This window comes from Hippocampus guttulatus, chromosome 3, assembly GCF_054856545.1.
Source record: "Hippocampus guttulatus isolate MCC_2025c chromosome 3, RoL_Hgut_1.0, whole genome shotgun sequence".
Classification (NCBI taxonomy): domain Eukaryota; kingdom Metazoa; phylum Chordata; class Actinopteri; order Syngnathiformes; family Syngnathidae; genus Hippocampus; species Hippocampus guttulatus.
In genome coordinates this window covers 8,666,465-8,693,626 of record NC_141263.1, presented here as the reverse complement: position 1 = coordinate 8,693,626, position 27,162 = coordinate 8,666,465, and the positions used below count along the sequence as shown (strand labels likewise).

The 27,162-nt window shown below is 42.1% G+C and overlaps 3 protein-coding genes across 10 annotated transcripts in view; all 3 read right to left on the bottom strand.

The window, feature by feature from the left end:
- Window positions 1–904: 904 nt before the first annotated feature.
- Window positions 905–15,558, bottom strand: bbs4 (Bardet-Biedl syndrome 4). The gene is made up of 16 exons (XM_086106531.1): window positions 15,304–15,558; window positions 13,794–13,836; window positions 11,719–11,798; window positions 10,399–10,462; window positions 10,112–10,223; window positions 9,848–9,920; window positions 9,233–9,286; window positions 9,028–9,155; window positions 7,461–7,515; window positions 7,301–7,369; window positions 6,950–7,102; window positions 2,641–2,812; window positions 2,459–2,528; window positions 2,226–2,370; window positions 1,942–2,146; window positions 905–1,556 (listed from the first exon to the last, which is right to left on the bottom strand). Exons 1-16 carry the CDS (start codon window positions 15,400–15,402, stop codon window positions 1,414–1,416), a joined length of 1,665 nt encoding a protein of 554 aa, XP_085962657.1. The 5' UTR covers window positions 15,403–15,558; the 3' UTR covers window positions 905–1,413.
- Window positions 15,559–15,667: 109 nt separating this feature from the next.
- LOC147207364 (secretory carrier-associated membrane protein 2-like) lies at window positions 15,668–23,026 on the bottom strand. 2 transcript variants are annotated; one of them, XR_015100401.1, is made up of 10 exons: window positions 22,877–23,009; window positions 22,026–22,100; window positions 21,837–21,923; window positions 21,018–21,144; window positions 20,812–20,940; window positions 18,611–18,770; window positions 18,302–18,403; window positions 18,023–18,141; window positions 17,808–17,925; window positions 15,668–17,567 (listed from the first exon to the last, which is right to left on the bottom strand). XR_015100401.1 is itself a non-coding variant. In XM_086106532.1 (9 exons), exons 1-9 carry the CDS (start codon window positions 23,024–23,026, stop codon window positions 17,433–17,435), a joined length of 1,083 nt encoding a protein of 360 aa, XP_085962658.1. In that variant the 3' UTR covers window positions 15,668–17,432. The 2 variants fall into 2 exon arrangements, 1 of the variants encoding a protein (XP_085962658.1); XM_086106532.1 differs by lacking the exon at window positions 18,023–18,141 and having other exon boundaries at window positions 22,877–23,026.
- Window positions 23,027–24,574: 1,548 nt separating this feature from the next.
- Window positions 24,575–27,162, bottom strand: part of myo9aa (myosin IXAa) — an 89,427-nt gene continuing 86,839 nt past the window's right edge. For all 7 annotated transcript variants that reach the window (XM_086106523.1, XM_086106527.1, XM_086106524.1 and 4 more), the window contains 3 exons: window positions 25,999–26,198; window positions 25,772–25,911; window positions 24,575–25,667 (listed from right to left, as the gene is read on the bottom strand). In XM_086106523.1, the coding sequence (XP_085962649.1) occupies window positions 25,174–25,667; window positions 25,772–25,911; window positions 25,999–26,198 (834 nt within the window). In that variant the 3' untranslated portion in view covers window positions 24,575–25,173. The remainder of the gene's footprint in view (window positions 25,668–25,771; window positions 25,912–25,998; window positions 26,199–27,162) is intronic.

The window sequence follows — 27,162 nt, the reverse complement described above, 5'->3', positions numbered from 1 at the left end:
AACTGTTTCTGCACAGTTCTGGATGCAGCATTGCTGTGTGAGACAGTGGGAATCATGGGAACTAGTCAAACTTCATCAGAACCACAAGATGGAGGCTAACTAAATAACCCCAATAAGAGCCTAAACACTGTGATCATCAACATAATTATTTTATCACGGCAGGGAGGATCTTAACCTACTGTATTAATATTGAAGTACTGTATGTTAAAAGACATTTGTGTGAACTCTGGATATGTCCAAAGGTGCTTACCGTTTTCTTGATAGGTGCAAATATATGGATTGGGGGCGCTTCCACAGGCGATATGAAATGCAAAAAGATGGCCAATGGCAAAGCAAGGTTCTAAAAAAAAAAAAAAAAAAAAAAAAGTGCAGTACGTCGCAGAGCGTCAAGCAGCCTTGTTAAGATTACAAGCACGGCCACTTCAGGCATGCAGCAGAGCGCACTTAATGACAACTCCAGTCTCTTGGTTACCTCGGCAGCACATCGAAACATGATTCTTTGTACTCTAGTAAACATCCAAAGAGAGAATGTGTAAAAAAGGTTGAGGAGCTCTGCGGCCAGTCAGGATGCCGCCATTTTAATGGGTCCTGTCAGCCACAGACATCCACTCTGGGCTGATTTGATGTGACAGAGGGCGACTCATCAATTCGGGCGAACGTGATGAAGAGGAGGTGACAGGCAAAGATGGTTGAGCCACTGAAATGACAGATGACACTTTTGATGACGTGACTCAAGTGGGCATGTGAACGTCCTCAGTTAGTGGATTGGATTGGACAAAAGTCAAGTTGGGGTCAACACGCTCACTTTGGAAAATAAGGAGGTTCATAATGACTGATTTCGAGAAATCCTTGATAACAAGCTCCAAATCATCCAACTCTGTGTTGAAAATAAATGTGTGCATGCTTCAATTTTGAACTTTTATTGGTTGCAAAATCGTCTCCAGCTGCTGAACGAATGTCAGAAACCAGTCCACCACTCTAGAATTTAACATGGAACGCATTACTCTACATGATTCGCATTGACATTTGAACTACAAAAATGGCTATTTACACCCAATGAAAACATTTGTGTTTATCAAACTATTAAAATCTTGTAAGCATCTTTGTATAGTACAATGATTGTTGCAGCACTTGACATTTATCTTAGCAGCATGTGTTCCGACTCCTACAAATACTCCAAGTATACCTTTTTTAAAAATATAAACAACGGCAAACAATGACTTCTATTTGGACCATTTTATGACCACCAAGTGAGAGTGCAGGAAAAAAAAAAGGCTATTTCAGTGTTAAGTGCAATACTTAACACTATGCCACTACACGTCGTGATTCAGAGAATTCAAATGCTAAATCTGCTAAATGTTCTCAACAATAGAGTGAATTGCGAGGAAGTGGTGGCAATTCCTCCATACAAATTCATTCCTCCGTCTTTGATTTTCTCTTGGAGGTTTTGGGTCGGGAGTCCTCTGATTGGGCAAGTTCTGGGGAGCCCGGAGGATCAGAAGGCGGGCTGGGAACACTGTCCACGTCTGGGTCAGGGTCAAGTGATGTGGAGGGCCCTTCAGAGCAAAACAGATACGGCAAAGTGACAAAAGTACATCATTAAAGTACAGACGCATCCCTGAGTAGTGTCCGGTGCAGTTCTACAAACAGTTACAACTGTGTAGCTTTAGGTGACCAGTGAACCTTAACTACAATGATGCGCTGTGAATGCATCGTAATATTGACCAACAGTTTTAATGGTTGTGGGCTGTGAACAAGACAAAGCTTGAGCAGTGAAGAATAAAGCTCGTGTAATTTGCATGGTTCGAAACTAAACGGTGTCCACAGGTTCACTGACCTGTGAACAATGAAATAAGGTAACAATGATTTACGTGAAGCCTTGTGTGAGTGAAACATGGTTTTAGCCCTATAAACTAAAGGCTCACATTGACTGTAACGTACTTGTTGATTGCTGGATATTCTTGTTGTAGCTGGCAGCAGAAGACATGGCCTGACCCAGGGCTTGGTTAGAACCAAGAGGAGCACCCGGGCTCGGGGTGGCTGCTCCTGAGCTCAGTTTGGACTTGGAGCTCTTGGACGGTTTGGTCCACACTAGGCTCTCTGGCACCTGAAGGGCTGCTCCCATCTTCTGAGCCATTTCTATGAGCTGTGACGAGGGGGCAATCACTTAAAGATGATGTACTGGCTTTAAGAACTGCGACAGCCACATCGGCAGTTTGGGGCACCTCTGGGTCAAAGTCGACGCTGCTACTGCCGTCTCTCAGCATGTTGACTTTTCTCTCCATTTCCTGGTACTGATTCAGCGCTCCCTTCTTGTCGGCGAGATTGTAGAGGAAGATTGCAAAGTTCAGGTTGACCAGAGGGTTTGATCTACAGAGAAACGTCAACATGTGAGAAATTCGCCGCCGCTATTTGCAGGATTAATCTGTCAGGTGAGAGAGAAGATAGGAACATTTACTGGTCCAGATTCACAGCTTGCTCATACGCTCTGGTGGCATTTTCCACATCTTCCAAGTTGGTCAAAGCCACTGTTGTCAAAGGCACACACTTTACTTGCAGTACTGTCGAGAAGGCTCGAAGCACTTGTGCAATGTACATTCCAAAGGTTTTTGTATTGTCTTGTGTCATTTGTGAAGGTACCTGCCAGCAGCATGTAGAGCTCGCCCAGTCGCGGGCTGAGGTTGATGGCGGCGCTGAGGAAGTGGAAAGCAGAAGCGTACTGCTGCATGGTCAGGTGGACCAGGCCCAGGTTGTACAACACTTTCCAGTCAAAAGGAGACAGGTAGTGAGCTCGCTTCAGGCAACTGATGGACTGGGAAAGGAAAGATGAGAAAGAGAGAGCTGTCAGGAGCTGACCGTTTGAAAAGTAACTCAATGAAATATTCGGACCAAAAAAAAAATTTTTTTTTTTTTAAATCTAGTGATACTCAGCATACCTAATGCACCATCAAGGTCTGTCTGTCAATGTTGAAGACCAAAAAACAAAACAAAAAAAAACTCCAAACTTGACGGTGGAGGTATGTGAGAATTGCAGTTATAAATGTGTGTGAGCCACACTGAATGGCGGGGGGGGGGAACATATATCTTGATCTGTAAATGATGAACTCTTTGGCCACTTCTCTCTTGTGGAGAAACTGAATTGCTTGATGAGTGCCAAGCCAACATGCTATGGCATCTTCAACTTTGTTTTTATTATTTTTCATGTGTTTAGAAAAAAAAAGCACATTGTCTTGTGTCAGTAAATTGCTACATCGGTAGATCTCGTCTGTATTGTTACAATTAGGAAATACACATTTTCAAAATTCGAAGATGCCATTAAAATGTATTCTTTACCCTTTAAAAATTTTTAAAAAAACATTTATGTGCCAACTGCCAACTTGCTATTGGCTGAGTGACGTAAGATGATACAGAGATGACTCACACACAAAATGTATAGTACAGGTATATGAAGCTTTAGATTTGGCTGGAGAATTATCAGATCACCTTCTTGGCCCTCGTCCGTCCACCGTGCAGCCAATAAGAGCGTTGCTAATATTACGACCAATGTCGTCATTTTTGCAGGTCTCTTTTCAGCCAAGATAATTGCCGGAAGGGTCAGAATAGTTGCAAAATTTTGTGGAAACACTGCCAGGTCTACATCATAATGAGAGCTGTTCCTAATAATTGTGACACGCTCATCTCAGACGTAACCAACACATTGAGCAAGCTTCAATAGTAAATTTATATTTAGATTAATAGCTGTCTTTCAGTGTCAATCAAAAATGAGCATTATGCTTTAAAGACATCATATTCAAGTTAATGTTCTATTTTGCAAGTGGTCATAATGTGGCTGGTCAGCAAAAAGCACAAACCAACAATCGTTCATGTAAAATGATTTGAGTTTCTGCCCCTTTGCACTGTGCCCTTCTCGACCAAATGCAAACAGAGTCACTTTGTGCAATTACTGAAAGATAACCTTTATTTGTCCCACATTGGGGAAATTTGCAATATATGAAGGCCTCGCTCCGCTGCATGCACTGCATCTTCCTGCATTGAGAGATCAATCATTTGTATGCTTCAGTAAAAGAACAGAGACCACATCATTGAATATGATTACATCCAATCCAACCATCAAAGTCAAGTAAGTTTTGGTTAAACTCTTGATTTAGCATACAGCTACCCATAAAAAAAAAAAAAAAATCTACAATGATTGAGGGAATGTGCTTTGCAACTTCACACCACCACATGAGCCGTGAATGCAGCAGGATGATTGGATATTCAGCTCACGACACAGCCCCTCCACTACACAAGTATTTGAAAAAGCAGTTGCAGCAGATGGTTTCCAAAGATGCAGACTCGTCGCAGCTATCGACAATTGCCAAATTTGATGTCCTGAACCACTCACACGAAGCACACCGTTTTAAAGCACGAAATGCGGTTTTTTTTCCAAGTGAGAAATGTGGTGGCTGGGGAGCATATGTTTCAAAGTTATGAGTGTATTTATAGTCAGAAAGTATAAAGCACATATTCACACTGAACATAAAAAAAGATGAATATGTAATAAATGTTGAGGAGACAGTCAGTCTGCCGTGTGTGTCGCAGTGGGCTTTGAATAAGAGTTTAGGTCTTCACTAAAAGCCTGAGTTGAGTGACATGTTTTCATGGTTGAATGGAACACCACCAGGGATTGGCTTATTTTAAAAGTGTCGCTGACAGACTCACACCGATGAAACATATTTCATGAACAAATTGAAGAAGATATCCTGAGCATTAAATGTCTAATCTATGTATCTTTAACTTTCAGTTAAAGGTTAAAAGTTACAATCCCGTGAAAAAGTATTTCATATTCATTGCATATTTATCACATTCAAAGGTTTCTGTTCATCAAACCAATTTTAATATCACACAGGGACAACCCAACTTAATTTATTAAGGAACAAAAAATCTAAACCTACCTGTCTTGATGTGAAAAAGTTATTGCCCCCTGAGCCGTACAATGGGTGGTGCCACCCTTGGTAGCAAGAACTGAAATTTAGCGTTTGCAATAATTGATGATGAGTCTTTCACAGGGCGGCCCGGTAGCCCAGTGGTTAGCACGTCGGCTTCACGGTGCAGAGGTACCGGGTTCGATTCCAGCTCCGGCCTCCCTGTGTGGAGTTTGCATGTTCTCCCCGGACCTGCGTGGGTTTTCTCCGGGTGCTCCGGTTTCCTCCCACATTCCAAAAACATGCATGGCAGGCTGATTGGACGCTCTAAATTGTCCCTAGGTGTGAGTGTGGGCGTGAATGGTTGTTCGTCTCTGTGTGCCCTGCGATTGGCTGGCAACTGATTCAGGGTGTCCCCCGCCTACTGCCCGGAGACGGCAGGGATAGGCTCCAGCACCCCCCGCGACCCTAGTGAGGATCAAGCGGTTCGGAAAATGGATGGATGGATGGAGTCTTTCACATCGCTGTGGATGAATTTTGGCCCACTCTTCTTTGCAGAATTGCTTCTACTCTGCCATATTGGAGGGTTTTCTAGCATGAAGCGCCCGTTAAGGTCTTACCACAGCATCTCAAATGGATTCAAATCCGGACTTTGAATTGGGAAACCCCCAAACCTTCATTTAGATTTCTTTTTTACCCATTCAACTTGCTGGTGTGTTTCGGATTATTGTCCTGCGGCATGAGTGCTTGCGTGTGAGGGTGCAAACTGATGGTTGGACATTCTCCGTCAGGATTTTCTGATAGACAGCAGATTTAATTGTCCCATCAATCACAGAAAGTTGTCCTAGTCCTGAGGTAGGAGAGCACCCATAAACCATCACACTGCCACATGCCTGCTTCACTGTTGAGATAATGTTCTTTTTCATCAAATGCTGTGTCATTTCTACACCAGATGTAAAGGGAGTCACATCTCCCAAAAAGTTCAATTTTTGACTCATCAGTCCACAGGATGTTTTTCCAAAAGTGTTGAGGATCATCCAGATGTCTTTTGGCTAATGTGAGACGAGCCTCTATGTTCTTTTTGGACAGCAGTGGTTTTCGCCTGGGAGCGCTCCCAGGGATGACATCTTTGGCCAGTGTCTTTCTTATGCTTGAGTCGTGAACACAGGCTAGAACTGAGGCCAGTGAGGTCTGGAATTCTTTGGATGTTGTTTTAGGTTCTTTTGCGACTTCCTGGATGAGTCGTCATGGCACACTTGGAGTAATTTTAGCTGGTCGACCACTCTTGGGAATGTATGCTACTGTTCTCAGTTTTCTCCACTTGTAGATAATGGCTCTGAAAGTGGTTTGCTGAAGCGCCAGAGTCTTGGAAATGGCTTTGTGAGCTTTTACAGACTGATAGATTTCAACAACTTTTTTTCCCAAATTTCCTCTCGACTTTCTTTGGGTCATGGCGTGATGAGTTCGTTTCTTGAGATCTTGTAGCCTACTTCACTTTGTCTGACAGATTCTATTTACGTGATTCCTTGATTCAACAAATGTGGTGCGAGGGTGTTGTCTCTGAAATTGAACTCAAGTTTTCCCAAAACTGTCGTGAGTCACAGTTACTTTGTGATTTAACAAGGGGGTGGGGGGAGGTTACTTTTTCATGTAGGGACAGGTAGTTTGGGATTTTTTTTCTGCCTTTATAAATTAAATTGACATTTAGAAACTCCATTTTGTATTTCCTTGGGTAGTCTATGTGTGATATTAAAATGGGTTTGATGAACTGAAAACTTGAGTGATAAATATGCAAAGAACACAGAAATCAGGACGGGGGCAAATACATTTTCCCAGCACTGTCCATGTACAGTTAGGAACAGCAAGTCGGTTATTCACAGTTGCTTTCTCCGTTGGTGAAAATGTGTAATACAATCATTTAACAACCTTGCGATCCCACTTTTAAGCACCAAAACATTATGCAAATAAGACATTCGGTTTTTGGTCCAATCCTTTTGTTGTGGATTAGGAGCTGCATTGGGTAATCCAGGAATTGCACTACTCACAGCAACGTATTTCTTTTTGCCAAAGAAGCACATGCCGATGTTGTTCCAGAGAGGGGGGCTTTCGGGCACAGCGCATGCTGCGACCCGGTACTTGTTCATGGCCACATCAAAGTCCCCATGGGTCTGCATCATGCTGCCTGCAGCCAGGATGGCCTGCAAATGAAAGCAATCATTAGCGAGCTATTAGAGAAAGACCAGCCGCCCTTTGAAACGGGAGGAAGGATGGAGTGGACCATCTGACAAGCAATGACCTTTTCATTTGGGTTGATTCACTGTGATGCCATCATGAAGGCTGATCAAACCAAAGAAAAAACTAAGACAACTACCCAATGTGCATGCATATGCACGTACCTTATAATTGTTGGGGTCGAATGTGAGGGCATTTCCAAGGTGCTCAAAAGCTTTTTGATATTTACCAAGCTGTAAAATAAAAAATGAACACAACAATGTTACTGCACTAATACTGTATACGGTGTAACCCACATGATATCACTTATGTCATTTGACCTACTGAGAGAAAGAGCAGACCGAGAGTTGTCAGCAGTTCTGTATTCTCTGGAGAGAATCTAAAGGAGAAAGAGACAATGCAAACATGACTTTTCACCGACGCCTGTAATTTTGTTTAATGTCCCATCTTAAGCGTCATCAAGCATGGTTAATATTCAGAGATTGTGCTGATGATGCAGTCAGGATCAGTTTCAATGCAAAGGTGGCATATTAATTGAAAAAGAAATGGTAACGAGGGGGCCCCATCACGATTTAAATCAAACTGGTTGTGGTCTCATTTAAGCAACAACAGTGCTGGAGCGCTTGATTAATTCATTTACAGCCACCAGGAGGCAAACATAATGAGTGCCATGACACGGATATCATTTCCTTATTTACGCCAAGGCCTGATGTTTAAATATTCAACATCTGAACAGAGATGGAAATGAAGCAAATCAATACAGAAGTGAAAAGGCCCCTCAGGCAAAAATGTCAACATGCAAACTTGATGAGAAAACATTTACATTAAAACTCTTTTGTTGGTCATAACAATGGTGACTGTTTGAAAGCGCTTCTCAGTTCTCTCTGCTCTTGCAGGCATTGAGCCCTGCCAAAAATCTGAGAATAATTGATCTCCCCCCCCCCCCCCCCCCAAAAGGTCTTGATAAATCAACTTATCTTTCGTGAGCACTTGAAAACACACCATAGTTTGGAAAAAAACAACCATAACATAATAAAAATTAAAATAACTAATTATTGTTTAAATTAAAAAAATATCATCTTTGAAAACAGAGCCAGTTGGTGACCTGGAAACACTTGTCACACTTGGTCTGTCCTGAGACCAATTAGTCAGTACGTTGGCCGCCTGCTATTCAGAAAGCAGCCTGTTGATGATTTCATGAAGTAGGCATACATGAGGTCCAAGGCTTTGTGTCCTCTCGTTGCACAAGCTACATTACGTGTGATTTTGTGAGTAAATGAGAGAGAGGAACATGACTGAGGTCTCCACAGATCAGTATGAGGGCGTCGGGGTGCATGATGTCACTCGCGTTGGCTGCAGCAGCCGAAGTTTGAATGTAAACAAACAACTGCCGTTTTCTAACAACCATTAGGTCATCTAAATGGCGACGAACCCCACATTGGAGGTAAATTGTTACAACTGAGAGGAAGCTAAATGTAGCTTCTTCTGTCACTTGTTCAAAGTTCAAGGGCACACCAAATGCCACAAGATGGCCCTAAAGCAACATTTTTATATTAGACAGGGCGTGGGCGGATCACAAAAACACCAAATAGGTGAGTTTTCCCATGAATAAATAAAAAGGTGAGGAGCAAATCATGAATATGCGGGTGAACACTGCACACGTACTTTGGTTTTGGAATAACAACTGACAATTAATGAATGCATCTCCCTAACATCCAATACCTGCAGCTGTTTGATGATGTTAGCGGGATTGTGCACAAACTGAAAAATGTGAACATTAAATTTTGGGCAGAGGTGCGGCATAAAATGAGATGGGAGATTTGGGGTCTTCATTTTAATGTGACGTTAAGTGTATATTGTTTGTTTTTCATACGGTCCGAGGTCAACTTACTCCACTGCTCTCTTGTACACATCAATGGCTTTGTCAGTTTCGCCGGCCAGCAAGTGGACTTTCCCGAGCGTCATGAAAGTCGTGTCGTGTTTGTTTAACTGGAGAGCCACATTGAGTTGCTCCTCCGCCTGAGAAACAGAAGACGAAATCCAGTTTCAAAATTCAGAATCGGTAAACACGGTGTTGATTCTCTCGGCACACTCACGTGTTTGAAGTCTTTGATGAAGAAATAGCACACTCCCAGATTGTGACTGATCTCCTGAAGTGAGGAAGAGTTGGATATTTACCAGTGAATTTCAAGTATGCGGTCCTTTTGTACACAGTTGGATAACTGCTCAAGTGCAGCCACCCTTCAAAACGACTGAGCCTGATTCCACCAAACTTTGGCAATCAAAGGAAAATGTTGTGCCCTGTGGCACAAAGCACATCACATGAAGTGGAATTCTGCACATATTTGTAAGAGCGTAACTCCGTGACCAGCCGCCCCCCGCAGGCCTGCATGTGGTTCATTAAGAAATTACCTCCGTTTATAACGAAGAAACAGCCTCTGTAGTGAAGTAAGCGATAAAAGCCATGGATCTGGCTCGGCAAACACCATTGGAAAATGGCTTTGGATATTCTGGGCAGATGTTCTTGTGGGCAAATGTTCTTTGATAAGACATGGTTCAATCCGAGGCTGAATCCGAACATTTCGACCTCTCAAGACAGAGAAGTGCTTTTTTCCCCCCGTTTTTAAAGCCTTGCCTACAAATGTGTACAAAATCTATGATTATTTTCTGTTAGTACATGAATTGCCGGAAGAGTGCTTCTTTTCTTTTACCCAGTCTTTCTCGTTGAGCCTTGCAGCTTCACGATAGAATTCAATCGCTGCTTTGTGCTTTCCCAGTAAAAACCTACAAGAAGACAGCCACAATCCATTTGAACAATCCACCATCTTAACATGCTCAACAGACATTCGATCGCTCCTACGGCAGTTAACAGTCGTAGTCACGCTTTGGTGTCTAATCTTTCCCCAAAGTATTAGTAATGCTGAGAGCATTAGTGAAATTCTTCACGGTGTTGGGCCGGGCTGGAGCTAACTCACAGAGATCTGGCTACTTGCTTCAGATTGTCAGTGCTGCTGGGATTAAGGATGGCACAGCTCTGAAACAGCTCCAGGGATTGTTGGATCTTGCCCTCGAGACGCAAGATTAGTGCTATGGCGAGAAAAAAAAAGAACAGACAAAACACAAAAGAGCTTTAATTGCACAAAAAGACCTACATTAAACATCTAAGGAACAGTAAGCGGTCCAAAGAGTCGCATGTCAGCACAACACGGGGAAGCCATTCCACAGATATTGCACGACATGTTGCACGTGTTCGCCAGCTCACCTTGCACATATATGGCATATTCGCACATTCCATTCGTCTCCTGCAACTGCTCCTTAATGATTGCCTATATGGATTGAGAAAAGTGCATCAAAGGACCAACCTCTCAAGTTTGACTGGCACTGTATTGAATAAAAAAACTCAGCTGTAATTTACATTGCAACAGGTGACGTGGAGATTTTAGCATGATCATTGAAGGACTAGCTAATTAATTGCGCCTTCTTTTTGCTTGGATGAATGGCAGAGTCATGAAATGGAAAGCAGGCTGTCAAGCTGACGTGATCAAGCAGGCTAGCCATTCTGTTTTGCTTAATTACTCAAAGACAAGCCAACCAAATATTTCGTAACCAAATGATGGAGGTTAGGTTCCCTCCGTCTGCCCTTATGCTACTCCACCATTCGGAGGTCATGCTAAATTTTCTGCACGACATTACTTGCAACAGTGTTTTACATTTTTGAAAGGGCATTTAGTCGGGTAGGGGTGGGGGACTAAACCTCTTAAATAAATGAAGTGGCGGCGCCCTGTATACAACTTTTGGTCTTCATTACGGCTCAGGTCAAGGGTAGTTACGCCCATTTGTGACAGAAGGAAGTCCCTTGGCACCTATTATTTAAAAACATTAGGAAATGGGCAATATACTCTCTATGCAGTAACTGTTTGTTATTGTGGTTGTGAATTGCAGTGGTGTCCAACCGTACTGTTTACTTCCAGTGTATCCCCCAAAAGTGACATCATTTTGTAGTCTAATATATAATGTGAAAATAAATAAGTTTAATGCTGGTTTAATGTTTTCGTTTTTTCAGGGTGAATAATATTCACTTGGAAAAGGCACTACAGTGTGTTAGAATGCAGTCAAATAAGAGTGTGCAGCCTGTATTTGAGGATATTTTAAAAAAAAAATTAAATCAGCAAAGCTGCAAGAAAGCACATTTGGACACGGGACAACAATTCCAAGAGGAAGGCATACAGAAAAATGTGTGTCTTGTCCCATATTGAACATTTGTGAAGCTTTGCGAAATTGGTTATAAAATTCAGATCTGTTGGAATATGTTGTTGGAATTTTGACAAGTCTTATATTTTTCGACATGAAGACGGTTTACCGTAATTTTGTTTGCCCAGGACACACAGCTGCTCTGATGCTCCTACTTTAAATGACACCCTATATTTTGGTTTCTTGAATTTGCTCCAGCAGAGTCAAAATACTCGACATCCCTCTGCGTGACGCGGTTCTTGAGTAGGAGGAACTCTGGTGTGTCTAATTTAGCGGTCGGTCAGTATGCATGAACGCCACAGGAAGAATTGCATTGATGAAAGCTGTTTACCTTGCAGGTTTCATACTCTTTATGTATATAGTGCTGGTGGATGAGCCAGTTTCTCCTCTCGACAATTGGAAGCTCAGGAGCTGAAAGAAATCACGGAGAAAAGTGAATAGTATTCACTGCTATGAAGTTCATTACCATTTTCCATTCACTTCATGTCTTTGTGCGCATCCGAAGAGTCCCCTCCTTTTGCAGTCATTATTACATCTCTGAGCCAAAGCCATATGGCCTACTGCCAGTCATGGCTTACAAGCGTTTGTCTCCCCCCCATTAGAAACGTCAAGGCTCACTCTATTTGAGACCATTTTCAATTCAAACAGTCCTAATTTGTCTGATGAATAAACAATCTACCGCCCAATCTGCCAGCAGACGTTAACGCTGCACACAAGAAGGCAATCAACCCACGATGTGAACGTTGCCGCATTTACAATCTTTTTAACATTCAGCAGGTAAGGGCAGTCTGCTCGTTGCCTGGGCAACAATGTCTTTCACTAGTCATGTGTTGGTGAGAGAACATTGAGAGAATTGAGGAAGAAGAAGCTAGATCATGAGAAATGTGACCACAATGGTTCAAATCTTCTTACCAATAAAGGGCAGCCTTTATTTCACATGGAAGCAACTGTAAATTCGATTCAAGTCTCAAAATAGGATGAACAGCAACGGGAAAAGAAGCGTTTAGCTTTAAATCTGCCACTGACATTTCGGAATATCACTAATGAACTGCCTGTGTGAGAATAGTGTGAATTACACCAAAGCTCCCTTCTGTTTCTTTGCTGTCAGCACTTCAAGCGGGGCGCCTTTGATTTGCCGCTAAAAACGCAGCCATTTCCAAGTTGTTCTCAGAAATCCTCTCCATAGCTGAAAGAGCTTCAAACACACTCACTGGGTCAAGACTGGGAATGGTCCTATTTGTAGTGACCTAATCCGCTTTCTTCCTGCTGAGACAGCAATCATATTCTCTCAGCTGTGGCCCCAAAGCTCCTCGGTGTCCGCTAACTGAAATCTGGGGAGCAACGATGGGATACATGGATTCTTCCAAGTTTTGCTATGAATAATAATATATATTTTCGAAAAAAGTTGCCAGGAAAGGGGGCACAGTATGGAGTCTCCTAAAAATAATCTTGTGCTGAATAACTTCATCCTACACACGATTCTGCTGTTCTTTGTTATATTTGAGGCTAATGGCAAATGCTTGCAAGCTCTCTGAATCTTCTAATAGGGAGGAAGAGCAGACGAGACGCATGCTGAGATCAAAAGACACACTGGGAGAAAGTCATGGAAAAGATGAAGAGTACAGCGATACTCTGCCAAAATGTGATGCGATGCCATTTCTGTATTTAATTCTTCATTCATAATTACGTGATTTTCGGCTGAAATATGATTACATAGCCATAATTTGAGTTGTACACGTCATTGGTTAAGTCTTCTAAGTGGCTATGGACTTTTAGTTTCTTTTGTAGAGTATTCAAAAGCGTGCTGTTGAGCTTTATAATTAATATGGCGCAGTACAGCATTTTTGTGCATGTGTATGGCATAACTAAAGCTGACCTCATTTTGTAAGTTGAATACGCAAGACTCCCTTTTGACTTTCGATTTAAATAAAATCTAAACACTTCCCCTATTCAGTCCCACTGCTGATCCTCTGGGTAAATTAGGTGGAAATCTCATTTTGATGACGGCAAGGTAACAAAACATACCACCATGCGCAGTACAGTGAGGATTTACAACAGTATACAATGGAATATAAAGTACCCTTTAACCTAGACTTATTTGCTCATCTGAAGAAACACTGTGCCGTACCGTCAGGGGAATTATTAAACAACCTTTCCCAGGAGTCACAAATGAGAAATGATACTATTGTTTTGTTAAGATTACTTGATGTCAATATCTGTACAAAAGGGTGGGGGACCCGCATTGCTTCCATTTAAAGCCCACCATGGACAAGGAGGAGGGGGACCCCTGCAGGAGAGTTAGCATCACACATGCATCTCGAGTGAAAAACCTGCTCCAAAATGTGACATTAAAACAGAAAACAACTCTGATCGAGACGTCATGTTACACAAGTCCAATACGTTTACCTTTGGGTGCGCGACGTTTTTTTACTTCTGAGACCACCGGGGGCTGAAATACATCAAATATGCACATGATTCAAAATGAACTAACATGCCACATTGCATATAGGAAAACACAAAAAACAAATCAAACCGATCCTTTTACAACTGAGAGACCAAACATGACTTAATAATGTAGACTTACGAGAATGTGACTACTGCATTCAATTTTGATTCTCCATTGTAGTGGAAAATACATATAAATTGAAATGTGCTAACACAACACAAAAACAACTTTTAAGATGGGTAGGTTGAACACCATCATTAACTTAAACTGGTGAAATTTAGCGTATTCCACCGTAGTCAAAAAAAAAAAAGACCTCTTCTCAATGTCAAACAGTTATTTCCAAAATTAGTGTCCAATCAAGTGGATCAGGCAACCCTTGACATTTGCCTTCAGACTCCAGAGGTAATGTTTGCAGACAGACACACTCTTTATATTCAAACCATGACACTGGAGCCATAGTCAGTTGAAACAATAAGCTAAGTGTGTGTATGCCTCCGAGTGGCTCATATTTTGGAGTGAAGGGAGCCATGGGAAAATTTGTGTTGCCCTAGGCATGATCCAAAGTGTATTCTCTACCCAACTTAACATTTTCAATTATCATGTCTTTTCTCCTTGTAAAGCACACAGATAAATAAATGGAATAATGGAGCACAAAATACTTGCATGGAATCTGAAAAATGATTTACTGCAATATGCTTTGATGTACAAAAACGCAGTTTAATTTTTCTTTTAAATCTCTACGTAATTATCCACCTTGTGTCAATTTGTTTATTGAAGCATATTTTTTAGATCAACCGTGTGTTATTTTACTAAGATGCATATTTCTTTACTTTGCTTTTAAATATCTTAAGGTTCTGTTTCTTTGTGTGTTTTCCCCCTGTGCTTTTACATGCCTTTATTTTTCATTATGTGAAGCATTTTGAGTCAACTTGTGTATATGGAACGCACTGTACAAATAACACTGCCCAGTCTTGCTTTCAAAATGCCAACACACACACACTACAAGATTTAACTTTATATCTGGCAACATTTTTAATGCAGCTTTTCCCTATCTGCTTAAAATGTTCGAGGTTACGACTCATATTTGAATGTTTGCGGTCATCTCCAAGTCCATTGGTTAATACTTTCAGTGAAATACACTTCTCATTAGTCAGTGAATTCTAGCACAAACAACACAACAGTGGGCATTCGCAAAGTCAGAGAGATAACGTAAGTATAACCTAGATGGACAGTTCACAAACAGCGTCTAGCTTTTATAATGACGGTGGACGAGGGAGATTACTCCCTTTGACTGCTAGCATTGAGATCATTTAAATCCGATTTGGGCCGGCTTTCGGTGTCGCGTTAAAATCCGTCCGTGTTCATACAATAACCCAGCATATTTTTCCGCGTATTCCAACAAAAGCATACTCGTGCCAAGTGTTGTGTGTACAGTATTTCGATGCAAACAAGCTTGACCTCACTACTCACCACTGCATGTTGCTCCACATCCGCCATCTTGGAGTCGTCAAAGCCGAACGCGAGAAGCTGTTGCCATGGATACAAACGCGGAAGGCGAGCTGGAACCATCTTTTGAAAGTGCGCCCCGTACAGGAGCCTGGGGTTTTACTTCTCCTGTTCGAAGGAACACAGATCCCTACTACATTTGTAAAAATCAGCCACTGGACGGTTTGCGAGTGAGCGTAATGCGCGGAGTAAATATTCTAAATACTAAACTGTTCATTTGTGTCCTTGCTCTGTGCCTGTACACGTCGACTTCATAAAGAATAAACCCGAAAGAAAACCAGTGCTGAAGATGGATGACGTCTACCTGTATATGGACAACACGGCACTATTCACAACATTAAGGAGGGATTTATTTAATCAACTGTCCCATCAGAAACCCCAATTGTACAACTAAATAATTTACCAATACATGCAAAATACCTTAATACATTCTTAAGAACAAATAATTTCTTTAGTAAGCGAAGAGAAGGAAAAAGTTATACGACAACACCCCCCCCCCCCAAAAAAAATCGATGGAAACAGGTATGTAACTTCACATCTGCTTAAGGCACAGTCACACAACAAAATCATTTACAGTGCCTTAATAGAGACAGTGAAGAGTTAAGTTAAACTGCATTCTGTGGCCCTTACTCGTACTTGGTTTTTCTTTGCACAGTAAGTTTCTTTTCCCCACAAGTAAAACTTGTCTATTCTTCAAAGGAAAAGGGTATGCATTTTGAGGCATCCTTCATATTTATCATCTTCAACCCAGATTGGGGCTATTTGAACATTTGAAAGTGGTTATCAACTGCAACAAAAGATTCGACATTTGTAAAGCTGGCTTAAAAACTGAACGTGAAATTGTAAAAGGTCAAGCCAAACCAGTGACACATACACCAGATTTAGGAATGCTAATTTGGATAAAATGTTTCCCTAAGCAGGGGGTGAAAAGCACACACACACACACGTAACAACTACAATGTTTAAAAACCACAGACTATTAACGACAAGCTAATAACTAACAGGCTGAATTGATTATCAACATTGATTTTGTTTCACATCGGTGCCATTTGTAATACAATTAGCAGTGTCTAGAGAATTGACACATAAATATTGTGTTCTTTTGCTCGTTAATCAACTTTCTCGGTTATGGTTTACCTTCTCTCAGCAACAATGAAATAAATAAAACCACCCCACGGCCTTTAAGGCTCCAAACAAAGCATGGAACTCTTTACAAATCAAAATGTATCAACCAGCTGCTCCAGGCACAACTTAATGTCAGCCTGTAAACAGTGACTTTTCTCACTTCATTTGAGCAAAGCAACTCCTTCATGGCCTACTCTTCATTACGAATCAGAAGTATATGCAAGAAAAAACATAAAAGATGGCAGCAGTAACAAGTAACCTACACCCAGAGAAACAGTACTACCAAGGCTGTGGTGACAGAGACTATGAAAATAATTGACCTCGGCCATCTGTTTTCACACGTTTGGACCACACCGGTTTCAGCAGCCAACCTGTTCTTTATCAGGGTTCCATTGCACATGGCCAGAATTAACAACTTCACATCAAGCATGCCTTTTTCACCGTTGCTCTCTGTGGTAAGTGTGTTCCGTCGTGAGGGTGAAAAAAAAAAGTGACAAGAAAAAAATCCAATCAGACTCTGTGGGATCTAACCCTCAAAACGAAGTTGACAGGGCTTTCATAAGTAGCATACCACTTTGACATTACCAAACATTCAAGTCCTTTTTTTGGGTGGTGATGTAATGTCATTTGCCCTGTCTCTTTGCTCCAATTCAGCTTTGTTAGTTTGATAACAGCCTCATGTTGCACCATACAGTGATGAGGGACTCGGCGTAGAGTGCATTCCAAAGCATGTGGAATTCATACACCATTCAAGACCCATGTCTTGACTCACAGATTTTCATATACAGCTTTTGACCATGGTCCCTGTATATCGCACGTTTGACACAAACGACAACCGTGTGGCAGCATGATTGTGGTCAAGTTATTTCTTTCTTTCCTTTTTTTTTTTTTTGCCCAATTATTATGATCTGTGCCCCAGGGATATAACTAGTGTGAGAGCACATGGAAAAAGGGCACAATCTAACGCTTTAGTTGCTGCTAAAAGCTCCCTGAGCAGCTGTCGTAGCAGCAGACTGGAAGGTTCTGTTGGTCAGGACACCGCTGGAGAACTCCTGTTGAGCCTTGGTGAAGCTGGCTCCGGTACGTCTGTACTTGTAGTGGACCTTCATGGAAGACAGTCAGTACAATAGTCATTTTGAACTGTTTAGCAGCAATTCCATGATGAACTGCTATAGTGTTTTTTTTTTTTTTTTTTGCAAAGCTGCATACTGTGTTGTTTAAGTGATGATATACATGACTCACTGGAAAAAATGAAATGACTCGCATGCATACACATACTAACATTTAGGTGGTCTGCTAGACAATTTCATTTGCAAAGTTGTAAAAAGCTTAGTTTAAAATACCATTTTTAGGAGCATGACTGCCAGGATCGCATTTACGGTGAAAAAGCCCGCCACCACCATCATGACAACGGCCACAGCCAAGTTTGTGTTGATCATGCTGATGGACGCAATCCAGCCACTGTCAATAAATGCACACATAAAAACACACTATGAACAACCCAGAAGCACTGTGCAACAGTACACAAAATTAATGAATATATCTGCTTAACACTCACCGGCAATTAATGGGAAAAAATGTTGATGGATATATTTCAAGAGGATATAGAGGAAAGGCAAAGAGAAAGGAACCACACACTTACAAAGGACAGAACCCCTTAAAGAAGACAACAGCCATCTGTTGAGACGCAAAAGAGAAGCTCATGTAGAGGCCACAATAGCTTGAGCACACACAAGAAAACACACGACTCCATCCATGTTGTGGCAGCATGCTGTTGCGAGCATGCCACACCCCCTTACACTCGACATGCAGATTATCCCGCAAGTGTACAACTCACCTGTTGCCCCACTTGGGGATCCCCACAGTCTGAATGATGTACACAGCCACTTGGAAGAAAAAAACAAAGAAGAAGAAAAAGAAGCTGAAGGAGCTGTCAGACCTGGAAAGAAAGGATGCACACACAACACAAGGAAGGAATTGAGTCATCAATGGCAGTTACAGCCCTTCGAGCTCTGATACATTCACATGAACTTAACATGAAGTAGTTACAGGTGATGATTACTCCCACATTCAAGAATGAAACCACAAAAATGCCGATGATCCGTTCGGTCCACGAGCACAAAACCAGTAACATAGTACAGCGTACCTGAAGGCTCTGTACACGGGTCTGTACCAGCAGACGAAGGAAACGGGGGTGAAGAGGAGGAACCAGAGGATGGACAGACCAAAGTCAACGCCATACTGAGAGTCCACTGTGAAGTAGGCCAAGCAGGCCAGCACGTTGAGGAACAGCGTGACACTGTGGACTGTGCACACGCACACACATTCACATACACACAATCAGGGACATACTGTGCATAAACAGTAAACCACGAAGAGTCTAGTGGTGTGACTGGGAGTCTGTAGTTCAGACACAGGATTACTATTCATGTGGGATAGGGGCTGGCCACAAAGAGCAAAAATCTGTGAAATATAGGGTTTAGAATGACATTTATGGCTCACAAGGTGGCAAGAGTCCGATTGATACGTGGATGACTCAAAGGAGTTCTTCATAGTGACTGCTTCAATGCGATCTGCTCAGGAAAGGCCCGACAATACTTTGCACTGATTGGGCAACGCGGTAACTTGTGCATGCCGACCAAACTTATGTTTTGATCAATCATGGCAAGGGAAGAAAATGTCATCGCTGGCATGTACCTTGGTTTGACCGGCTAAGTAAGGCCAGTCTTCTGGATGACTCGTACAGATGGCATCATAGCGTTGAGTGTAGTTGTCGTTTCTTTCAATGTAAATATGCGGATAAGAGGCGTCTTGAATAACGACGTTGGTTTTTGAATCGAGCAGAGTGTCAACTGAGAAAAGTTTTCGTCACAGCCGCACATCCTTCTCCCAAACACAGTGTTGCTTTGTGATTGGTCCGCACTACCAGCGGTGCAGCTTGGAGGAAGTCAGCGGGCTCGAGCCAAGATCGATTCTCGGGGGTTTGCAAACACTCAAACACTGAGAGAATTCAAATTGCAGGCAAGGTTAATAAGGTGCGGCACTGGGCTAAAACTGGAGCGAACCATAAAACATCAACATTTTTGTACTGGGAACTCAGGCCACATAAAAGGACTGTATTCAGTCGTTAAATTATTCTACAAACAAACCAGCTTCACAAAAGGCTCAATAGCATAAGCAGCAAACTAGCCTAAAAAACACGCAAGCACAAACTGACATGACATCGGTCACGGGAAAACAAATGCATACAGGCTAGAGCCGGGTGATAATGATATATATTGCGAAAGACAAGGGTAACATTGTCATTTGTCACCTACAGTAAAATGCCAGTCATTAGAAGAGACAGAGGAAGCTTGATTTGAAGGGCTAAAGCTTTCACTTACCATTCTTATAATGCGCATCTGCCACCAAGTGGCAGAGTACACAACAACACAGCAAAGTGAATCATAATACACAGTCACCATACAAAAGAAACCTACGGTGCAAAGTCCGTTAGGGTTCAATGAAAATAAAGTTAGAAATATAGGGCACGTCAAGGCATGCTGGGTACTCCTTCAAACGACACAAGGCTGGCATTGCAGCTTGCACTTTGAGCATAATCAAAAAAACAAATAGTCGAACTGAGAATCATTGTTTTTTTTTAAAGGTTTTTCCAGTAAGTAAGCGGTGCAGATTGTCCCAAAAAGCGTCGATGGGCTGTGGGTAGTTGGCAGTTGGATGTAAAATGGATGCCAGTGCAGTAACTTGTTAGCACTAAGTTTTTGGATGACTGCTACTGTGGCTAAACACCTTGTGGTTTAGTTCCTAATTCAGTAATCATAGCCTCCAGGGCAAGGAATGAGCTACACTTCTTCCAAGTATCGTTCTCAAGAAGGGATTATGAGGAGTAATGAACAGAGGGACGATGAAGAAGCCATGCTAATTGCCTAACCTTATATCGTGAAAGACCGGAATGAAGTGCTTGGTGACCGAGTAACATTTTCACTGAGCTATTGCAAAACGCAGCCATCTTTGAACAGCAAAATGGCATGCAATTTCATAAGTGGAGAGAAAATGAGACAAAATAATGTTACACACACAGCTCAACAGGAAACAACTGTGACAGCAGACAGGAGAAGTGGCCTACGAGATTAAAAGTACTTTATATTAATATTGAGGATAAGCGATTCAGAAAAATCGATGTATATGCGGTTCATACAATGGATGGCTAGATAGTATATTGAATATCAATAATATTACTAACATGATTTATTTTCATCATACAGTCCTGAGTTTTGAATTTGACTCTTGCATAACAAATGCATGATCTAAAATCCATTATCATGTGATGGGATCCAGGATACTTACACATCCACAGGTAGTACATTCTTTTACAGATCCGTCGGTATTCTTCTGGGATGTCTGCCTCAAAGTCTTGGTAAAAGCATGGCTTCACAGGAAAAAACTTGGGAAGGGGAGGCCAGTTGTTCTCTTTGACTTGTGGTCAAAATAACAAATTGTGTTACCCTCAACAGTTGAACAACGCACCCATTTAAAAGAGAGCAGTGACTTACCCCCCGTGTTCTGGGGTGTCCTGTTCTGAAGTTCCTGTTCCTTTCTCTCCAACTCTGCTGCCTTCCTCTCCAGCTCTTCTTGCTGTTTGACAAGATTAGCTTGACCTGCAGCTGCCGCAACAGACGCCTGTTATAAAGCAGGGAGGTTGCTGGGTTACATACAGTCCGGCAGACATACCCTTAAAGTAGCTTTGCGGCAAACCATAAGAGTGCTCCCAACACCATAAATTAATTCAATGTTGACCGCTTTTAGATACAATGTATGTATCCCCCCCCCCAAGAAAAAAAGGTGGAAGACTCAAAATTAGCACATCAGCCACATGGTCAAGCCGTTCTAGGTTGGAATCTCAGCCTGAGCCTTTTTGGGTGGAGTGTACATGTTTTTCCCCCCGAGTTTGTGCTTTTTTTCTCCTGGTACTTCAGCTTCATGACAGACTCCAAATACATGAATGTCAGATTAAGTGACATTTCTTACCTCTCCATAGATGTGAAATTGAGGGTAAATGGTTGTTTGTCTGTCTGTGACCTGTCACTGACCGGCAACACATTCAGGGTCTAACCCACCTCTTGCCCAAGTCACCTATGATCAGTTGAGTTCACCAATGATCCTAATTAAGACAAGTCTTCTAAAGAATGGATGGTTAAACAACCACCATTTTGTTCTCGTTAGATGGCAAATGTAAAACAAAGATGAGACAAGCTCAACTTCAGATTTTATCTTAAAAGCCAAAGCACACTAACTTGCAGATGTACACAATGGCTTTCATCTAATGGCACATCTCCTTATTTCATTTCTATGAAATTGCCTGTGTGTCTCACTTGTGAACTATGCTCCACTGAGGTTTGCAGTATGGCGGGTTGAGATGAAACAGCTGAGATGGGGATGGTGGTCTCACTGCGGTCCTTCTGCAGAAGATCATGGAATGTACCCCCCAAAAATGTGTGTGATAAAGAATTCAAGTTTACAATCATTGCAATACAGTACACATCAAAAGACAAGCGGCTCACCAATTCAGTGGAGAATGGGTTATAATCCCGAATTCCATCAGCGGCTCCTCGGGTGGCCTGAGTGACAGAAGCATCCTAAAAAAGAAACTCACACAGTATTCATATTAGCACTAGTCATAATCATTAATGACACGTGGAACAATGGATGTTCAAAACTGCATTTGATGTGGCGCAATAACGCAGGTACAGAGTTCTGGAAAAACATTGTAAGGTCACATTTTCCAGACGATATATTAACTATTAAGTGACTCTGCTGGCCCGCGACCCTAGTGAGGATCAAGCGGTTCGGAAAATGGATGGATGGATGACTCTGCTGGCTTTAAGTCTTTGTGAGAACGTTTCGAGGTTAAACAAACATTTTTCCTAAGCAAATAGGGAGCTAATAACAGCGTGTATGCCGCTCAAAAGCAATATTACTGAGAAGTGAGCAAGCTGACACACGAAAACATCCAGTATGCTAGCTAACCCAAGCCCTCAAAAATGCAAGTGTTCCTCACATAGTGGATGATTTAATTCAGAAATTTAGTTTTTAAAAAGGTTGAGTAATGGCGTTGAGGAGACATAATTGGCTGAATACGAGCAGGCACCTGTTGCAGATTGTACCTGTTCAGGTGACAAGACCCAGTCACTATTTGAAGCTTTGTTTCCGAGGCTTTTGATTATAAACAGTCCATATGTGGACAACATTCCATATTTATATTTACTTATAAGTGACGTTTGTTCCGGTAGATAATGTGAAGGCCAAACCCAAGTAACCGACCAAACAGGTTTCTTGAGTGCAAATCCTTAAAACCCAAATAAGGACAAAAGTCGTTTCTCCCTTAAAAAAACAAAGCAAAACAAAGTCTCACCTGGAAGGGATTCACGTCCATGGGTTCGGCGAATGGGTTGCTGTCAAATCCCGACATTGTCGCGTTGGGTTTTTGTTCTCGAAAACCAGGCACCTCGTTTCCCTCTGGCTGCAGCTGCTCCGGATGGCGCCGCGGCGGTGTTCTACGCATGCGTCACTCCACAGGTAGCCGCGTCACAGCGCACAGCAGGATGGACGCGTCACTTTTCTTCGATTTTACGCGAGCCGGGGTTAAGCGGTTGGCTCGTGGTGGCACCAATATTTTTCATCAAACCAACACAACCATAGTTTGCACTGGTCACATACCTACACTGCTAAATTAGTGTTGGGATCTAATCAGAAAACAAACGACTCTATAAATCCGAGTACATCTTGGTGCATGCACGTAATAAACCAGCATGGCGTTGATGACACAATAATTGTCACTTTTTCCCCCCAGTTTTTTAAAAAAGAAATTCAACTTTTACAAACATTACATATACCTTAACCTCAACATGACAACAATCCCATTTTTTAACATTACATTATTCATTACTATTAGACCTGAAGTTGTCTCTGAAAGAAATTAAACGTACTTCAAAAGAACTAAACTCAAATGACACAGCGGAGAGATACTCAGAGACAAAATACAGCAAACACACTCAGCTGTTTGCACTTGATATGAAAATATGCAGTGGTTAAGTAAGGTAATTGTAATGCGTTGGCTTTTGGGTGAAATTTCAGGACTAGCTTAAAATGTACTCAAAACTTTATAGATTAACTGAATGTGACCTTCTCAAAGCTTTTGAATGCACATGTCCAACTGTGGGCAGCACCGTGAGCGACGGCCACATCGGCCTCACAGTGCAGAGGTGCAGGTTTCGATTCTGGCTGCAGCCTTCCTGTGTGGAGTTTGGATGTTATCCCCGTGCCTGGGTGGGGTTTCTTCAGGTACTCCGGTTTCCTTCCACATTCCAAAAACATGCATGGGAGGTAAATGTAACACTCTAAATTGTTCCCTGGTGGGATTGTGAGAGCGCGAATGGTTGTTCAATAATGTCTCATGACTAAGGGCTACCCTAAACACACACACACACACACACACATACGCGTGTGTGCATGTGTGCGCGCGTGCGTGCGTGCGTGGGTGTGGGTGTGTGAGTGTGTGTGCATGTGTGGATGTCACATTATTAATTTGATCTTAAACCTTATAGACTATTTACTTATCTTAGAAGCCACAGAGACCTTAATCTTTTCCCATGTATCACTTTTTTGAACTCAAATGGCACTTCTAAGCTCCAGATGGCAGAAAACAGGAAGCAAGGCAACAAGGTTTTTTTTTTTGGTTTTTTTTAGGGGGTTGCTATTGAGTGAACAGTCAGGGAGGGGTTGATACAAGGGTGTCACAATAGATGGCATTTTGGTCACTACACTGTACATATGGACTGGACTGAATTTTACAGTTGTTTTATGGCTGTTAAATAGTTAAATGCAAGTATTCTCTAACCATCTGACATTGTTCGCAGCGTACAGGTCCCCTTGGCAGGAATTACACACAAGCTATCTTGGTCCCTTTGATGGTGATATCTCCCTTGTAGTATGGAAAGGTAGCATGTATAACAAGTAAGTATAGTCTCTCATGAGCGCTTGGCACATGAACACACACTTATAGCTCCCATTGCCCAATTTGCTAAGTTCCGAGCAACATAGCACCCCCCCCCCCCCCCCCCGGAAAAAAAAAAGATAAACATTTGACTTCAACTACCCAGCATGAGCTGGTGTTCCGGGCTTTGTACAGTATTTATATCTGTATAGACTAATAAGAATTTGTGTGACATTAAAATTCATTAAATAAATGCGGAAAATACATTTTGTAATCAAGCAACCACTGTGTACATTGATTGTTAGGAACTGTAAACTCATAGAGTAGCTAATTGTGAGATTCAAGGTTCAATGCAACATCAGCTATCCCTGATGTCATGTTTTCTTTTTGTAGGACAATACAACAGCTTCCCAGCCTTAGAATCATTCACTGACGCTGCAGTCTTTGACATTTTCAAACATTCCCTTTGCTCTGTTCTCCAGACCAGTGTGTTCTCTTCTTGGTGCCGAGTGTGGAGCTGCCAAGGCACCTTTGTGAGATCTTGAGTGGCTGCTTTGGCCACAGAAGTGAAGCTCCTTCCACTAACCATCTTGTGCCTCTACACTGGCTCCAAATGGTGGGGGACACACTAAACACGGCACTTGGGTACAATTCTTTGACAGGTTTTAAAGGCTAATAAGTAAGCGTGCTTTCAGGGCGTGTCCTCATTGGGTCCTTCACACCATGAATTCATTACTGCCGTACAACACCAGCTGCTGCTGTATGTCGGGTGGCTCCCTGTTGTGACCACCGCTTTCTCTGGTATGCCTCTGGGATAAATGTTTGCCCCCCCTAAGTTTCTGTTTGCCTTTTTCTGGATTAAAAGTGCCACGGCTGGTAAACTGTGGTCTTTCATCAAACACGCTCTCCAACTCTGCTGTAGGACTGCAGTTGAAACTGTCAAAGCTGGAAGCTTGAGGTGCATTCTGAGCCTGCGTTGCACCTGAGCTTGGAGGGGGAGACTTTGAAGTGGAGTGGAACCAAAAGCCACGGCTGGTATTAGAGATGGGGGAATTCGACAGCTGGAAGTGTGATGATGAGGAGTAGGGAGAAACACTAGAGGAAGAATCCACTGAATCCAGAGAGTCAGGTTGCCGTCTCAGAGTGCGATGCCGTGGGCTCTTTCCATCAGACCTCAGGGACCAAGGGGAAGTCAAAACTAGACCTCTCTCTGAAAGATAGACAATTACGTTATTAGAAAAGAATTTCTTTATGACACATGAGGGGCAAGTCGAACAGGGTGGATATATGCACGGTTTTTATACAGCGACATACCGGAAAGAACGGAAATGACTTCGGAGTCCATATTCAGGTTTTCAGAGCTGTCAGCTGTACCGATAGAGGCCTCCGACTCAAGGGTCTCATCATCTGATGCTCGTGGCTCCAGAGTCAGCATCTCAAAAGTCAGCTCCTCCCTGTAGGAGCAAGCACATTCACATTAGCGCGTGAGCTGAGTATGCATCATTAGGTTCTTGCCAATTATGTGCGGTGACAACATTTACTTCTCTTTTTGCAGATTCTCAATTTGCTCCGTCAGCACTTTCTCCTCCTGCTCCATTGCTGCTTGCTGATGCTCAGAGATTTCGACCAAAGACTCGTTGCCCTCGCTCTCCTCTTTTACGGTGTTTGTCAAAGACTGAAGTTGCGGGCTCACAGGAGGTGTAGGCGAGTGGAAGCTTAGACGCCGAAAGTGACCTTTTCCCTGGAAAACAAATCAATGGCATAAGAGCACATTTCAGGTTATGTGAGCGCCAATGGGAGTCCCCAGGTAGTGCACATCAGCTCCCAATAGTCATCAGTCTGTGGGGGAATTTTTTTTACATGGTGTACTGTAAGGTGTCGTCTTTCGAGTAAAATGTACAGGGGCAATAAATCGGAATAATTTACAATATCATAGAAAAGTTCATTTTGTTTTAGAAGTTCACAATTAAAGTCAAACTCACAATTCACTACTTTGGATTATTTTGTAGATTTATTTCTTGAGCTGGGGAATTTGGGTTTTTGGTTAGCTGTAAGCTACAATCATCAAAATATGAGGTGAATCTTTATCGTACAGTACACATAGATGTTTTACTTGTTTTTTTTAACGGAACTAATATAATGAAATGTGTTTTCCAGGTTACTCTCACCGACTGACATGCACGTGTATTATTTGTGCAGATGACACAAACGCACTATTTTACATTGAATGACATTGGCAGCATTTTATTCTTGCCAATAAGTGTGCAAATCTGTGCCCACCTTCACAGTTTAGATTCAAAATGTCCCAAAACATTCTAAAGTTTATGTAGTAGTTACCAAGCAGCAAAAAATAGAAAACAATTACAACTTGAACTACAAACCTGACAGAGAGAAAGTATTATTATAATTATTATTATTATTTATTATTTTAAAGGGCAGCGGACTTGATCATCACGTCGGTCTATTCTTGTTGACAGTATATTTTTTTCCTTTTAACATAATCTTTACCCAAGTCATATTTTTCTCCATGATAATAGGATATACATTTGCTCAATTGGTAGAGACCTCCCACAAAGCTTGCGTTCTTACTTGAAACCTGAATGAAAGGCTGTCTTCACACTCATTTCAGATCTTTTTCATGCATTAGAACAGTGGTTCTTAACCTGGGTTCGACCGAACCCAAGGGGTTCGGTGAATCAGTCTCA

Coding starts and splice junctions, on each gene's coding strand:
- bbs4 (XM_086106531.1), bottom strand. CDS start 15,402: ATGGTTCCAGCTCGCCTTCCGCGTTTGTATCCATGGCAACAGCTTCTC. Junction 10,463..11,718: donor AAGAGTATGAAACCTGCAAG/GTAAACAGCTTT, acceptor CAATCCATATAG/GCAATCATTAAGGAGCAGTT. Junction 9,921..10,111: donor AAGCAAGTAGCCAGATCTCT/GTGAGTTAGCTC, acceptor GTCTTCTTGTAG/GTTTTTACTGGGAAAGCACA.
- LOC147207364 (XM_086106532.1), bottom strand. CDS start 23,026: ATGCGTAGAACACCGCCGCGGCGCCATCCGGAGCAGCTGCAGCCAGAG. Junction 18,404..18,610: donor CCCGTGTACAGAGCCTTCAG/GTACGCTGTACT, acceptor CTTTCTTTCCAG/GTCTGACAGCTCCTTCAGCT. Junction 17,926..18,301: donor ATCCCCAAGTGGGGCAACAG/GTGAGTTGTACA, acceptor ATTTATTGACAG/TGGCTGGATTGCGTCCATCA.